Source organism: Rhinolophus sinicus, chromosome 16, assembly GCF_057876585.1.
Source record: "Rhinolophus sinicus isolate RSI-liver-muscle chromosome 16, RSI-T2T, whole genome shotgun sequence".
In the NCBI taxonomy this organism is placed as follows: Eukaryota; Metazoa; Chordata; class Mammalia; order Chiroptera; family Rhinolophidae; genus Rhinolophus; species Rhinolophus sinicus.
In genome coordinates, this window is record NC_142516.1 from 107,556,193 (window position 1) to 107,570,618 (window position 14,426).

At 42.8% G+C, this 14,426-nt stretch overlaps 1 protein-coding gene across 3 annotated transcripts in view; it reads right to left on the minus strand.

Moving 5' to 3' along the window:
• Positions 1-14,426, minus strand: part of NEK5 (NIMA related kinase 5) — a 79,795-nt gene that overhangs the window by 25,844 nt on the left and 39,525 nt on the right. For 2 of the 3 annotated variants that reach the window (XM_074329904.2, XM_074329906.2), the window contains 7 exons: positions 12,624-12,690; positions 11,683-11,799; positions 8,904-8,990; positions 7,270-7,362; positions 4,678-4,758; positions 4,367-4,435; positions 2,390-2,516 (listed from right to left, as the gene is read on the minus strand). In XM_074329904.2, the coding sequence (XP_074186005.2) occupies positions 2,390-2,516; positions 4,367-4,435; positions 4,678-4,758; positions 7,270-7,362; positions 8,904-8,990; positions 11,683-11,799; positions 12,624-12,690 (641 nt within the window). The remainder of the gene's footprint in view (positions 1-2,389; positions 2,517-4,366; positions 4,436-4,677; positions 4,759-7,269; positions 7,363-8,903; positions 8,991-11,682; positions 11,800-12,623; positions 12,691-14,426) is intronic. The other variant, XM_074329905.2, reaches the window with a different exon arrangement.

The window sequence follows — 14,426 nt, forward strand, 5'->3', positions numbered from 1 at the left end:
CATCAACACTGAGGCGAGACTTTCCACCAGCAAAAGGATTAGGACTTGTTGAAGGCTCAGATGATGGTTAGCATTTTTTAGCAGTAAAGTATTTTTTTTTAAAGATTTTTTACTGGGGAAGGGGAACAGGACTTTATTGGGGAACAGTGTATACTTCCAAGACTTTTTTTTCCAAGTCAAGTTGTCCTTTCAATCTTATTTGTGGAAGGTGCCATTCAGCTTCAAGTTGTTGTCCTTTCAGTCTTAGTTGCGGAGGGCGCAGCTTAGCTCCAGGTCCAGTTGCCGTTGCTAGTTGCAGGGGGCACAGCCCACCATCCCTTGAGGGAGTCGAACTGGCAACCTTGTGGTTGAGAGGATGCCCTCCAACCAACTGAGCCATCGGGAGGCAGCTCAGCTCAAGGTGCTGTGTTCAATCTTAGTTGCAGGGGGCAGAGCCCACCATCCCTTCTGGGACTCGAGGAATTGAACTGGCAACCTTGTGGTTGAGAGCCCACTGGCCCATGTGGGAATCGAACCAGCAGCCTTTGGAGTTAGGAGCACGGAGCTCTAACCGCCTGAGCCACCGGGCTGGCCCAATAAAGTATTTTTTAATTAAGGTATGTACATTGTGTTTTTTCGACATAATGCTATTACACACTTAAAAGACCACAGTAGAGTGTAAACATAACTTTCACATGCACTAGGAAGCAAACAAATTCTCGACTTGCTTTATTGTGATATTTGCTTCATCATGGTGGTCTGGACCCAAACCCGCACTGTCTCCAAGGTATGTCTGTATATGCCTGTTTGGTTGGTGACAGCTTCATCCATCTGAACTAGAAAACTGGGAGGATCCTTGACTCTCTTCTCTCCCTCAAGCCCCACACCTAGTGGTTCACACTCCATATCTATTCTCACTGCACTGCTCTGGCCCGCGCACCTGTCATTTCCTACCTGGGCTACGTACCTGCCTTCAATCCTCACCCTCCACGTCATTCTTCACACTGCAGTCAGCGTGCTCTTTCTCCATCATTAATAGGATTTAATTCCCTTGACTGAAAGTTATCACAAAGTATAACGCCTAAGCTCCTAGGCATGGCAAGCTGTATAGCAGTAGGTACCTCTCCGTGTCTCCTGCCAGCTCTCACTCCAACAATGATCTGCATTTTGGGCTCAGAACACACGTTTTGTGTCTCCTTTCTTTGGCTCATGACACCTATGTGATTTTGAGGTCTCATTCAGCTTTGAGATTCCCTACCACTTAGTGAGTCTGTGGCACAAGGAAGATTATTGATAAGATGCCCACTGAATTGACTAAAGATTTTTCCAGATGGAAATGAGGCAAAGTGTATTATTCTAGGAAGCGGAAGCTGAGCCAAGCCAAGCTGCGTAAATGCTCACATAGCTATGTATAGATCCCATCACTTGAGGAAGGAAAGAGAGGGTGCTGGGATAAGAAAAATGGGTCACCACAGGATCAGGCCACTTAGGGTCAAACGTGACACTATGTGGAATGGGCTGTATCCTATAAGCATTATCAAAACAAACAAAAAAACCGAGGGGGGTAATAATATGATATGATGACTCGAGCAATCATTTAGAGAATGAAAGGGAAATACTAGAAAAAGGGATGACACAGAGGCAATTCAGTGGGGGGAAGGGAGAGGGAGAATAAGGGGATAACATGTATTAAGCATCTAACCTATGCCAGGTACTTGCTATATACCAAATTTCACTTTAGTCTTCGCAGTAAGCCCATGTGGCAGGTACTATCATCCTTCGGTCCTAACAGGAAACTGAGATGCAGAGGATTTAAGGAACCAGTGAAAGGTCCCACAATCAGAAAGTGGCAGTACCAGCTGGGATTTAAACTCAAACCTGTCTCCAAAGCCCGTGCATTTTCCACCACACACTGCTGAGAGATGACAGAGCCCTAAACCAGGGGCAGAGGGGATGAAGGAGGAGAAAGACTTCAGAGACTTCTCAGAGTAGAAACCACCCTGAGCAGCAGGAACCATAAGCCTGGGGACCCGAAATAAAGGATTGCTGGGAAGGAAGAGCTCAGAAGTTTAATGCACACACGCTGTATCTGAATGCTAGTGGGACGTGTCCAGGGAGCTTTCCAGCAGATCATGAGAAAAATGGATGCATGTTGGAGCTGCTGGCTGGGAGAAATGGAAGCTAAGGGAGCAGGTGAAACTGCCCAAGGAGACAGTGGATGGAGAGAGAAGAGGGCTGAGTCCCAGAGCTTGGACCCTGCAGGGGAGGGCAGAGGCAGAGGAGCCAGGTCTCTGCGTCACTCAGTGACAGCAAGGGGCGTCAGGGGACAGTGCAGTAGTGGCAGACAGTTTGAGATGGATTGCTAATAAAACAGTTCCTTTCTCATCTACAGCTTTCAAGGTACATGTACCTGCTTCTGAGCAACAGAGTTTCTCAAATGCTTCATCTGTATAATCTTCACACTCCTTTATACATTTATTTTCTTCAAACTTCATGCCGTCCTCAAAGGTCAAAGTTTCATTTAGTATATCCGTGGCCTAAAGCAATTCCATGGTGTTTCATGAGAAACAAGCCATATTTAGAAAGAAAAAAAAAGTTAAAACATTTTTTTTGTGTTGTCAGTAATAGCATTTACCAAGATACATGGCAAGTATTCAATATATGTATATTAAGCAAATAAGTCAATGGAGTTTAACAAGTGGAATTATGTTGGAACAAGATAGAAACAAGAATGTTTTCACTTCTTTTCCTTATCAATAGTGATAAGCACTGATTATGTGGCAACTTAATTTTATCCAGCCTTCCTGTTTTCAGTTATATTCTATTAGGTTGATGCAAAAGTAATCGTGGTTGAAAAGATTAAAAATAAATGCAAAAGCCGCTATTACTTTTGCACCAACCTACTACTGCAGTTCATTCTACAGAATTCTCAAGGTTATCTCCTCCACGCCATGTTAAGTATCCAACATTCCTAACTGGGCCCCTAAAACTGCTCCTAATACTCCATAATCAATACAAAAACGATCACTGTTTCAAACATATCAAAGCAGAGAATAACAAAGGATGAATGCGCTGGTAGATAAAACTTTTTTGACTCTATTATTTTATTCCAGCGGGCCAACTTTAGCACCTCACTTCACAGAAGCACTGTGGATGTATCACTCCTCAGGTTCCAACCCAGAAACTGTCCCCTCTCTGCGCCCCTTGGATACAGATCTGAGACACTTAGAAGCATAAAGGTTACATAAATGGAGGTCATTGCTAACTATCACCACTCTAATGAAGTTTTATGTAGCAAAAGGCTAGTCAGAATCTGAAAGGATTTTTAGGGCAGAATACTTGGCATGATACTCTAACGATGAGTACATGTCATTATACATTTGTCCAAACTCATAGAATGCACACCACCAAAAGTGAACCCTAAGGTAAACTAGGGACTTTGGGTGATAATGATGTGTCAGTGTAGGTTCATTAATTGTAACAAATTTTCCAGTCTGGTGAGGGATGCTGACAGCAGGGAAGGCTGTGCATGTGTGGGCGCCGGGGAATATGGGAAATCTCTGTACCTTCTGCTCAATTTTGCCGTGACTGCTCTAAAATATGAAGTGTATTAAAAATAAAAAATGGTCCTATACCACCCACACACACACACACACACACACACACACACACCCCTGAAAGAAATGATAACATTAAAAAGTTTTATGCTAATAAAGAACATTAAAGAAAGAAAATGAGTATCAGGTATGGTATAGAACACGCATATACACATATTTAACTTTTGGTAATTTAAAAGACAAATTTAGAGAAGATGAAATGGAAACACAAATCAGTTAATTTTGATATTTGTTAGCAGGTCTGGTAAAAAGTGAGATTAAAAAAGATGTTGAACTCAAGTAATAAAATGAGGTTTGAGTTCACTGTAATTGTGCATTTATTGCTGTATCAATGAGAGCCCAAATGCATAACTGAGATTTACCCAAAGACCAGTACAAAGTTATCAATAACTAAGACCTAAAATAAGTGTGCATGGTAACCATTTCAGGGTACCTGCTCAATTTTTTAGGTAAGTATATTAGTTGTTGACTGTGAATTATATCTGCTATTTTAATTTGGTTATGATAAAAAGTTAATATTATAAGGAAAATGGATCTTTCATAAAAGAAAAATAAATTAAATTTGAATAATCCATTTAAGGGGATAACCTCAATTTTAAAAAGAATGGAAGGATAAAAAGGATTTAGAAGATTCATTAGAACACTAGAGATCCTTTTAGGAAGATTTAAGAAAATTCTCCCTACCCGCTATGGAAAAATTTCATGAAAAATGCTACTAAGACACTCATTTTCTCACGCCTACGAATGGAAGTATATACTTAATGACATACCTCTTCCTCTTTGAGGGTATTTTCATCAGAAATACATTCGTCTAAATTAATTTCAAACTTTACCCCTCTCTAGAAGAAAGCAAGAAAAAAAATCTTAGTTTAAGCAATCCAATAAAAACTTTAAAATTATAACTCCCTATTTGACGTTATAGATATTAAAACCAATAGTCTAACATCACAAAATAAAGCAAATTCCATAAAACAGTAGGGGGAAAAATCCTGTAGCAACCCAGATTGCAAGGTATGGACCACCTCCCCCCACACACCAGCCAGCTTTCTAATATGAAACCAAAAGACATAATGTGTGTTACCTTAGCTTTATATTTTTGTTCTGGAATTTTACTTTCCTTTATGTTCTGAAGTCTAATTTCTTTCAAGTCTCTTTCAATATCCTGAAAATTCAGAGGAAAATTAAATATAGCATTTAATATTGATCAAACAATTATATTTTTACAACCCCTGAATTCACAGCATGGTATGTTTACATTGTTTGATTTCTTCATTGAATCCAATGACTGATTTGAGAATAGAAACATGCTTTTAATAATAATTCACAAAAACTTGGGGACAGTGCCCATTAACTCAAAATATTAGTATACTTAAAACTGGTACCTCAGTGGGTACAGGTCTGTAATGTGACAACGCCTATCACTCCAGTCCAGTCCACTACAACCTAATTTAATTCCAGAATGTAATTTTGACTACAGGAGCCTTTCCTTAAGAGGTTTATGATCCTAATCAGGAAAACAAGAAAAGCGCACAGCTCATGACAGTATAAAGGAAGGAGACGGCTCTAAAACGTGACAGGCAATTTCAAGGAAGAAGAAAAGAAGACTGTAAAAGTCCATGACAAGAATTTCAAAGAAACAGTTGGGAGGGGAACTTTAAATGCTGAGCTTTCTCAGGGTTCGGCCTTGGGCCCCCGGCCCCTTTCTTCCTCAACACAAGGGGGGTCTCAGTAATTCCTATGGATTTAAAAGCCATCTTTATACAATGACTCTCAATGTGCACCTTCAAATCTGATCTTTCCTCCCCTCTGAGTTGCAGACTCACACTGTGGGGGCAGAGCCCCAGAAAGTAGTTTCCAGGCTCTCGGCCTCACATAGACAGGTGCTGGCTCAGGTAGTAAATGGCCAACTGTGATTGCATGGCCATCAGCTGTGGCTAGTTGGCCGTCAGCTGTAACCAGTGAGCCATTGGCCACAATATAACTGCTGTGGCTACGCTAGCAGGAGAAGAGGGAGAAGAATGGGGGCTAGCAAGAGGATGGCGGCTGGGCTGGCAAGTGTGGATGGCAGTTTGTGGACAGTGTGGATCCAGCCTCCAGTGAGAGTATAGTGCCGCCAGAGAGAATATAGTGGTATGACTCCCCTACCTATGGCTCCATGGGTGTTCCTTTTTGGCCTCACCATATTCTGCGTTCTTGTGTGGGGAGCGGGAGCAGAGACCCCGCAGGCTGCCCTGCACGATAAATGGGGCAGCGAGCAGGGTCTCCCCCATGACACACACATTCAACTGCCTACTTAGCATCATCTTCCAAAAACTCACACTGAGCTCTCACTATGGCCAGACACTGTCCAAAGGGCTCGTGCCGTGAATGTCACGGGAAGGTCCCTGCTGACACGAACTTACATTGTACGGGAGTTAGATAGATAATAAATGAATTAACAAAATAACAACATAACTTCAGAAAGTGTTAAATGTGATAAAGGAAATAAAATACGGTAACAGCATAAAGGATGTGAGTGATATGGGAAAAGCCGATTTTGGCATTTGCTGTAAGCCCTGGAAGGATCCCGGACGTCGGCACATGAAGGTCTCAGGAAAGCATGTTCCATCAGGGGGAGCAGCAGGGCAGTGACCCCGCAACAGGTATGCAAGCTCGGATCTTCTCTAACCGACATTCCAAAGTGGCCCCCCACAAGCTCACTCCCCACTCTTCCCCATCTTAGGAAATGGTATGATCCCTTTCAAGCCAGGGACTTGGAGGGGGGTGTGTGTGTGTCATGCTCTCTTCTCTCCACCATTGTACATTAGGTCTCTATCATCTCTCCCGTGGAATTCCTCATCTGCATTACCACAGCCTTTGTATATATGCGTCACATACAGCATGTGTCAGTTTGAATCAGTATTAGCTGTTTGCCCTGCAACCTTGGGAAGGGTGTTTTTCTGACTGGAAATATTATGAACTCTGTAACAGGACTGTGACATATATATCTTACTTATGTTTTTGAAGTTGTTTATCTGATTTGATTGTGTAGTCTGGTTGTCTCAATTGTACAAGAAGTATCATATTGCTTTATTTTCCTTAAAATACAACTATTTTAGACTCCTAACCCCCACCAATTCAACCTCAGTCCACTTTAGGTCTCTCTGGCATCATGTGCAGGTCCTGGGGTTTTGCACAAAGCAAAACATTCGGGGAGGCCTTTCAGCCTTTATTCAACACTGTTTCCTCTCACCTGCTCTTACACAAGCCCTTGAGGCAGATAAAGGTAAAAGACTTCCCAGAAGGAAAAAAAAAAAAACAACTCTCGAGAGCTGTCTGATAATTCAGCTCCCAGTTCCCCACTCCCGCCAAAAGTGTAAGTTTGAAACAGAAGAGAACCGACCATCAGATTTCCTGACCAATGTGTCTGAGATCCTGACTCAAACACCATCCAGAAAGTGAACTTTCATACGTTTACAAGAGCAGTTCTGAAACTTCACTACACACCAAATCACCCAGCCAGCTTCTGAAAAAAGGACGCCTGGGCCCCACCCCAAGCCATTTGGGGCAAAACCTAGGCATCTGAGTTCTTAAAAAATTTCCCACATGATTATCCTGCACTGTGAGGGGTAAGAACCACCAGCCTTGGGAAAACTCACTGGGAAACACATAAATGTCTAACAATAACCATCACCTGCACAGGTACGTCTTCCTCAGGTGCCCCTTGGTGGATGGGCAGGTTCCTCTTCTTCACCAGATAGGTTTTATGACTTATTTTTAAGTCCTCCTTTAACACAAATTATACAGTCAGCAAGGTTGGTACTCAGCTGGCTGAGGGACAATCAATGGCAGTGGCTGGATAACGCTCTCCTTACGGCTCCTTTTCCCTAGCTGCTTGGTATTCCCCAGTTCCCCAAGTGCTTCTTTCATGGTCTCTTGAGAAATGCCCACTCTCCATCTTTCCTGAACTCAGGTTTCCCATCACAGACCTACTTTAAAAATAAGGCTGGTGATGGTACGAGGCTCCCCACCACTACCCACGCCTCTGCTCTGGAGAGAAGTACCTCCATCCCACTCCCTCTCGGCACTTCCGGTCCTCCGCCTGAATCCTCGCGTGGATCTTTCAGACTGCTTTCCTCCTCAGCTCTGCCTCCTAAACTCTACTCCTTCCCAGACTCCACCTCTCTTCTTCCATGAAAACTTTCAGCCTGCTCATCCTTACTCCTATGGACTTTCGGAGCTTAACTATATTTGGTCTTATTCAAAAATTGCTTCCTATTTGTGTGTCTTATCTTTCCAACTACTTATGAGTAGAAGAGCAGATGCTAGAAAGAGAACAGGTTTTAGAATCCGGTACTTATTTAGTCTACCTTGTGTGGATGAGTTACTTAACTTTTCTGTATGGGGAGTAAATAAGAGTATGTGAAAGCTCTAGTTCAGAGCCTGATACGTACAACTGAATTGTACCATACGCTCATCTCATCTGTATTAATTCATCTATAGGCACTCAGAGGTGGGGGGGATGGGAAAAGAAAGATCAACTTCAGCAGCGTTGATCATTTACTCAATTGAGTGTGAGCTCAAGTGCAGGTGAGATGAGAGCCCAGCTGCATCTTGTCTGGTCTCCATGCCCACAGGTCTTGCATAGAGGCATATATATAATTAGAATTAGGATGACATAGTCACTTTATATATCTCACTTTTATATATAATCCAGGGCACTGAGAGTGTTGCTAGTGTTTAAATATCCGTGTGTTTTTCATATAACATGGTCTGCAAACATAGGCCAGCTATTTCATCAGGAGTTCTACTGAAAAAGCAGTGATCTGAGAGATGAAAAAATGACTTTCCAATGTGACACCCTAAAGGGATTTTCAGGAACGATCTCAACTGCACACAAATGTGTCTTGCATGGACTTTAGAATTTTCTCCCAGCATCTGAAACTATTCCACTAGTTGAATTCACTAAATGCTGCCTCTTTTCCCTACCTCATGAGCATGAATTTACTTACTGCATCTAATCCAGTCCTGGTGTAGTTTAGCTGCTCAGTCAATAGTTATTGACTGATTCATGAGAAAGACAATCAACAAGCATTTTTCATAACTGCCATTCCTAACTGAGAATCTCAGATATCCTCATCATCTGTGTAGCCTCAAGTAAACGATAACAAAGCAAAGCTTCAATTAAATCTGACAGCTTTCCTATTAAAAAAAGAGTTCACAAGATAGTTTTCTTTTCTATGAGATTGTTACTTTTAATGCCTGCTCAATTTAGTTAGCTCTAAATCAAGAGAACAAGGTTTTCTTTAGGAGAATGAATTTATTCACCTCCGGTTCACTCCCCATCTTCTTTCTAATTTCCTTCATATCATTGTGGTACTGTTGGCGTATTTCCTCTAACTGCTTCCAATATTTCTGCAAAGCAATCGCAATCCAAAATTTGTAAATGTTTGCAAACTACTTAACAAAATAATCTCGAGATAGCCTACGATTTAAAAATGTGTGACATATAATTAGAATTAGAAAACCTGTTGCTCCTAAAGACAATACTCCATCCGCCTTCCATTTGGCTGTGGTACTTCACCCCGTGAGTGATACGGTGGCTTGGGGTGATCTCACTTTTATATATAATTTCAAATGCATGAATGACATACAATTCCTTTATATATCCCACTTTTATATATAACCCTGTTACGGATAGAATTTTGTTCCCCCAGGAAAGACATGTTGGAGTCGTAACGCCTGGTAGTTCAGAAGGTGCCCTTATTTAGAGAGTGTCATTGCAGATATAATTAGCTGGGCTAAGATGTGGTCACACTGGACAGGCCCCTAATCCAGTATGACTCATGTCTTTTAAGAAGACAGCCGTGTGAAGACAGACACACAGAGGGAGAATGCCACATGACGACAGCCGAGAATAGAGATATCTAGCTGTAAGCCTAGAATTGCCAAAGATAGCTGACAAACCACCAGAAGCTAGAAAGAGGCAAAGAAAGGTTCCCTCCAGCTTTCTGAGGGAGTGTGGCCCTGTGTGGGGACACAGCCAGGAGTGCAGTTTCCAGGCTCTTGGCCTCATGTGGAAAGGTGCTGGCTCAAGTAATAAATGGCCATCAGCTGTGATTGGATGGCCATTAGCTTTGGCTAGTTGGCTGTCAGCTGTAACCAGTGAACCATTGGCCACTAATATAACTGCTGTGGCTACGCTAGCAGAAAATGGAGGCTAGCAAGAAGATGGCGGCTGAGCTAGCAAGCGGCCGAGTGTGGACTGCGGATCATGTGGCTCCTGCTTCTTGTGTCTCCAACCCAGCTGCCAGCGAGACTATAGTGGTATGACTCCTCTATCTATGGCTCCATGGGTGTTCCTTTTTGGCCTCACCATATCCTGCGTTCTTATGTGGGGAGCGGGACCAGAGACCCCGCATGACACCCTGCATCACAACAGGGTCTCCCGCACGACAAATGGTACAGCGAGCAGCGTATGGTGCCGGCCAAAGCTCTCCGAAGGGCGGTGGAGCAGTTTGTGCGTATGAACACTCAGTCTCAGGAAGACCAGGAGGAGCAGCTGCCTGAGAGCTGGACCCCCATGATGGGATGGAAAGATGTGGATGGTTCCCCAACCAGCATAGGCCGGAGAAAGCGAAGGTCGTTGCGGCCCTGTGGGCTGGGAAGTGCTTGCTGAGGCAGCCTGGATACAGGACTTGTAGTCCCAGCAGGAAACGCTTGCTGAGTTCTCGGTGGAAGATGCGGATGAGGTCAAAGTCGTCCCTCACCCCAGTTTGGGGAGGACTTGGAGCCCTCGCCCTGAGGAGAGGGAACACATTGTGAGGCCAACGCACAGCCCTGGCGAATGACTATGGACTATGGGGAATGGGCTCCATCCCTAATTTAATGGACCACTTGACTGTTTGCTTGGGAACATACCACCATGCAGTGGAACTGGCGGATGTTTGCTTTTGTGTCCCAACCGGCCGCCATCGAGAATATGTGAGAAACCCTGGCTGTGCTCAGGAAGACTGGCTGTACCCAGAAAGAGTGGCAGTGCCCTGAGAGGCCTTGGCTGTGTCCAGGAAGTCTGGCTGTGCCCAGAGAGAGTGGTAGTGCCCTGGGAGGCCCTGGCTGTGTCCGGGGAGACTGGTGGTACCCTAAGAAGTCCAGGAAGTCTGGCTGTGCCCAGAAGGACTGGTGGTGCCCTGAGAAACCCTGGCTGTACCAGAGAGCCTGGCTGTGTCCAGGATATTGCATTCACCTCCAGGCTCCTCGCACAGGGCCCCTCGCGGAAGACGCTTGTCGTGTAGATTGTGAGGCGAGACCCTGTAGAGGTGAAGTGTGGGGACAGAGCCAGGAGTGCAGTTTCCAGGGTCTCGCCCTCATGTGGAAAAGTGCTCACTCAGGTAGTAAATGGCCATAAACTGTGATTGGATGGCCATCAGCTGTGGCTCGTTGACTGTCAGCTGTAACCAGTGAGCCATTGGCCACTAATATAACTGCTGTGGCTACGCTAGCAGCAAATGGAAGCTAGCAAAAAGATGATGGCTGAGCTAGTAAGCGGTGGAGTGTGGATTGCGGATCGTGTGGCTCCTACTTCCTGTGTCTCCAACCCAGCTCCCAGAGAGACTATAGTGGTATGACTCCCCTATCTATGGCTCCATGGATGTTCCTTTTTGGCCTCACCATGTCCTGCGTTCTTATGTGGGGAGCAGGACCAGAGACCCCGCATGACACCCTGCATGACACCATGCCAACACCGTGATTTTCGACTTCGGTAAGACAATAAACTTCTGATGCTTTAAACCACTCAGTTTGTTGTAGTTTAAGGAAGTGAATACAAATTTCAAAACTGTTAACGATGGCAGTTACGTTCTCAATCCAAGGTCAAAAGCCTTATGAACTTCGCTCTGCTGCATTCTCAGAGAAGGTGAGATATATATCTCTGTATCCCCTAAAACCTCCAGTATGCTGCTTCACAGGAGTGTGCAAAACAAGTATTTGTGCAACAGGCTCTCACAGGCATGTACTGTAGACAGTAAAAGCAATACGCTATTACAATACAAAAGACAATGATATAAGTTAAGTACAGGGGTGGCCCTGGAATCAGACTGTTTTTAACCTGTTCCTTCATTTTGTTTCTCTTGAACAGCCGCTCCTGGCGTCTAGGCTCTTCTCCGTTACTTCTTAATTCTTGTCTTCTGTTGTGATTTGGCTCAGCAGAAGATGGACGAAGACCCTATTATGTGAATGAAGTAATTTGTAAAACATACTTGCATTTTGGAAACATATTCTGATTTGACCTTGACTTTTTTCTTTAAACAAGAATTACATCACCAATCAAACTTAGTATTTAGGAGTCTCTTGTAGTGAGCAGTAGAATTTTCTTAAGCATGAAATACTTAAAAATTACAGAAAATTAATAAAACCATTTGTGTTGTTTATCTAAAACAATACTTTATGCTACCATACGAAATCCCTAGATTCATTTTCTGAACTGGCAAATTATAACTGTTAAATTAATATTCAGTAAAAGTTTAGCAACCCCTGAAGCATGAGATTAGATTAGGGAAATAGAACTGGAGCTATTTAGCAATTCAAAATAAGAGCAATACAAACAGGATGCCTATCCAGTCTCCCTCAGCCCCTAAATTTTGACACTATACTTAATGGTAAAGGTTAACTTTTATTTCAAATAAAATACAGTACTCCGTTTTTAAAAATGTGTAGAATTCTAATAAAATAGAATCAAAGAATTGTAGCAGTGAAGGGGAGCTCATCGACTCCAAAACTATCATTTATAGAAAAGGAAACTGAGTCTCAGAGAGGTTGCATGACCTGCCTAAGATCACACAGCAAGTGTTAGAGCCAGCAAAGACAGAAGCCAGTCTTACCAGACCCTGGTTCAAGTCTATTCCAATTACTCTTCAAGCTATTAAAAAACTAAGGTGGAGGGGAGACTTGATCTTCAATGTGGAATGAACTTTGCCTTATGGATCCATGAATATTTGTGAACAGAGACACGATTAGGAAATTCCCAATTGCCTCTCATATTTTACTCACCAATTGCTTTTCCACTTTCAACTTATATTGTTGCGCTTCAAATTTCCTCTGAAGGTATTCAGCAGGCCTTAGGAAATGAAAATGCTCAGCTTGAGTAGAAATGTTAACCAGTCTTAGACATCGATTTCACCCGCGGATTTTCAGGTTAGTAATAAGAGTCACAATTCACCTGTGACTTGAAATTCTGAGTTCAAGAAGTAGTTCAAAGTTTCAGAATGTGTACACTGGGAAAGAAGATCTTTGGAATCAAGAAGGAAGGGAGATAAAGAGAATCGTGATAATTGGGGATACAGGAGAAAATAAAACAGAAAAATACTCTGATCCAGTGATTTTTCTTCAGGGCTGGATCAGTCCTTTCAGAGTCCACAATACGTTGGAGGGAAAAAACAAACCCATATTAGGATCTTCTCATGCCCTCTGCAGGTATCTAATCCACAGTCTTGACAACCCTGACTTGACTGATGGTTGCTAGTCTGTTTCCTGCACTACACTCTGAGCTCAGCAAGAGCAAGATGGTGTCCCATCACTTTACTTCTACCCCTCATGCTGGCATATAAATGCTTCATGAATAAAAAAATTGAGGCTTTAGCTGACTCACAATGTTTAAGGTGTTTTTCCAGCACAATTCTGGTCAAACCATTTTCAGGTTTATACCTATGTTCTATATGTTTATCTTTTTTGCAGAATTTCCTGCTAAGAATTCCTGTCATTACTAATTGTTAAATGAAAACTACCACATTTCAGATAATAGTATGACCTACGAGCATATGACCAAGTTGTTTGGAAAGGCAGGACTATCATTTCAGAAATAACTTCTTCAGGAACATCATGATGAGCAGTCCGCAGTTTATGAAGTCAAATTAATAAGTCAGTCACTTAGAAATGGGATGGAACAGGCAGCTAGTTAAAGTCTCTGGGCCTTAGTTCCTCATATATAAAATGAGCACAATGCTATCTCATAGGGATTGATATGAAGATGAGACAAGATTAGGTGTGTGCAGGTGCCTGGCCAGTGTCTGACACAAATAGTGCTGGAATCAAATGGGGCTAACGTGTAGCACTCACCTCTCTCAGAAACCTAAGTGGCGTGTATAACAATATCTCCATGAGAAAAACTATTCAGTCACACGGGCTTTCCAAAATACATTCTGTATCTCTGTTTGTCTCTGTCACACACACACACACACACACACACACACACACACACACACACCCACCAACTCTACACAGATTCCTCTTCCTCCAGACAAGTATATCAAGACTGGATTCCCATGTAACCTGAGCTCAGATAGAAAGGAAAGCGGGGGGTGTGGGCCTACAAGAACAATGAGGAGGGGGTTACTAGTCAAGTCATCAGAAGGGCATCCTGGGATACAGTAGGATGAGGACTGTGATGGGCAGCATACAGGAAACAGAAGGGCTTTTCTACCATGTTATGTGAGAGTTTGGGGGATAAAATCATAAATAATGAAAATAATTGATAGTTTGACAGCTTTCATATCTAGACAAAGAGTGGGAGACATTTTCCCAGTGACTGAGAACAGGCAAGGGAGTTTTGTGGCTTCACCTATGTAAAATATATATCACTCATTAGTAGAATCTTATATGAACATTATAATTTGAACTAGTGGAACACATAACCTGTTTCCCCAAAAATAAGACCTAGCCAGACAATTAGCTCTAATGCATCATTTAGAGCAAAAAAGTAATATAAGACCCTGTATTATATTTATATTATATTACATAGACATGGTTTTATGTTATATAACACCCGGTCTTATATTAATTTTTGCTCCAAAAGAC